The sequence below is a fragment of the Perkinsus marinus genome, assembly GCF_000006405.1.
Source record: "Perkinsus marinus ATCC 50983 genomic scaffold scf_1104296973362, whole genome shotgun sequence".
Lineage (NCBI taxonomy): Eukaryota > Perkinsozoa > Perkinsida > Perkinsidae > Perkinsus > Perkinsus marinus.
The window spans coordinates 1-1,735 of NW_003201437.1; the positions used below are offsets into that span (position 1 = coordinate 1).

The window sequence follows — 1,735 nt, forward strand, 5'->3', positions numbered from 1 at the left end:
TGGTTGTCCAGAGCAGTGAGGGTAGCCTCATCGAAGTCAACCTTGGGAGTGGAGTGAGAGAACCAAGGCATGATGGTCACACCAGCATGACCACCGATGACGGGGATAGTCACCTTGTTGACATCAGCCTTCAACTCCTTGGCAACGAAGGTCTCGGCCCTGACGGTATCCAAGAGGGAAACACCGAGGAGCTTCTTAGGGTTGAAGACACCGGCCTGCTTGTAGACCTCAGCACAAGCGGGAACGATAGAGTTCACGGGGTTGGTGACGATGCAAAGAGTAGCCTTAGGGGCATACTTGGCGCAGTTCTTGGCAAGACCAGCGGCGATACCGGCGTTGATCGAGAAGAGATCATCTCTGGTCATGCCAGGCTTACGAGGAACACCGGCAGTGATGATGACGATATCGCTGCCGGTGAGGCACGCCTCGATCTCCTCCTCACCAGCGTAACCCTTAACCTCAGCGGGAGTGTTGATGTGACTCAAATCCTCAGCAACACCAGCGCAAGGAGTTCGGGCCTGCTTGATATCGTAGAGAGCCAACTCAGAGATCTTCTGGTTGAGCTTCAAGAGAAGAGCGAGAGGCTGTCCGATACCACCGCAAGCACCGAGAAGAGCGACCTTGATAGACATGATGTTGTTGTTGATTGAATCCACAAAGTGGGATGATGGAGTGCTAACTTCAAGCAGGGCGCCAGCTTGCAGCTAATCTATAGCTCAGCGCAGGATGGGCTTCGGGACATCGGTTTCACGCAACTTCGACGGCGCATGATTCGAAGTAGGACTTGCTAGGACAAAATGATCTCAAGTACGAGATGGAACGGATCCGTAGGCACAATGCGAAGCATATGACTACTCTTCGAATCATAACTCTCGTGTCGGGAGTGCGAGATTTCCTCGTTACGACATAGACTCTAATGCCCCAACTAGCGCGAACTAAAAACTTTCCAAGGCTAAGCAAGAATGATACGAAAAACAGATCTCAAGGCGACGAGCAGTTTCATTAAGATCATTCACTGACCGGCATGAATCACCACGCTCGTAGTCATCGGCTACACACTCGAGGGAGACATCGAGATGTCATCGAGATGTCATCGACGGAGTTTCACAACGAGATCGATGTAGCTCCAATACAAGCCTCAGGAACCCAAGTCAGCGTAGCCAGATTTCGTAATGGAGAATGCAGAGGTCGAGTGACGGACCAAGGACGAGCTCAACGGGTCCTCGCAGGGATAGTCCAGTTGGTGGGGTGCTCGTCAAACGCCGAAGCTGCTGTAGTTGAGTCTATTTTTCCTCATTTGAGCTCACACCTTGAGCATAGAGCCCACTGTTTTACAAGCTCTGAGGCTACCCACCTCCTGCACTTGTCCCTCCTCTTTCGTCAGGCTGAACCGCAGCCAATCAGCCACTGCATCTTTAATGGCAGTGAATGGCATAGGTGCCCCGCCCAGAGATGTTGATTTCATGTGGCATAGCTTGGAATGGCATAGTTGCCTCGCCCAGAGATATTGACTATATATGGTATATCTTGGAATGGCATAGTTGCCCCGCCCGGAGATATTGACTATATATGGTATATCTTAAAATGGCATAGTTGCCCCGCCCGGAGATATTGACTATACATGGTATATCTTGGAATGGCATAGTCGCCTCGCCAAGAGTTGTTGATTGTATACGATATATCTCGGAATGGCATAGTTGCCCCGCTCGAGATGCTGACTGTATATGGTATATCT

At 50.8% G+C, this 1,735-nt stretch overlaps 1 protein-coding gene across 1 annotated transcript; it reads right to left on the reverse strand.

Annotated features, from left to right (window-relative positions):
• Window positions 1-41: 41 nt before the first annotated feature.
• On the reverse strand, window positions 42-632 carry Pmar_PMAR007405 (malate dehydrogenase, putative; the record flags this gene model as incomplete). Its single annotated transcript, XM_002766212.1, has 1 exon — window positions 42-632. A coding segment is annotated over one exon (591 nt), but the record flags the coding sequence as incomplete, so codon positions are not given.
• Between the last annotated feature and the right edge of the window lie 1,103 nt (window positions 633-1,735).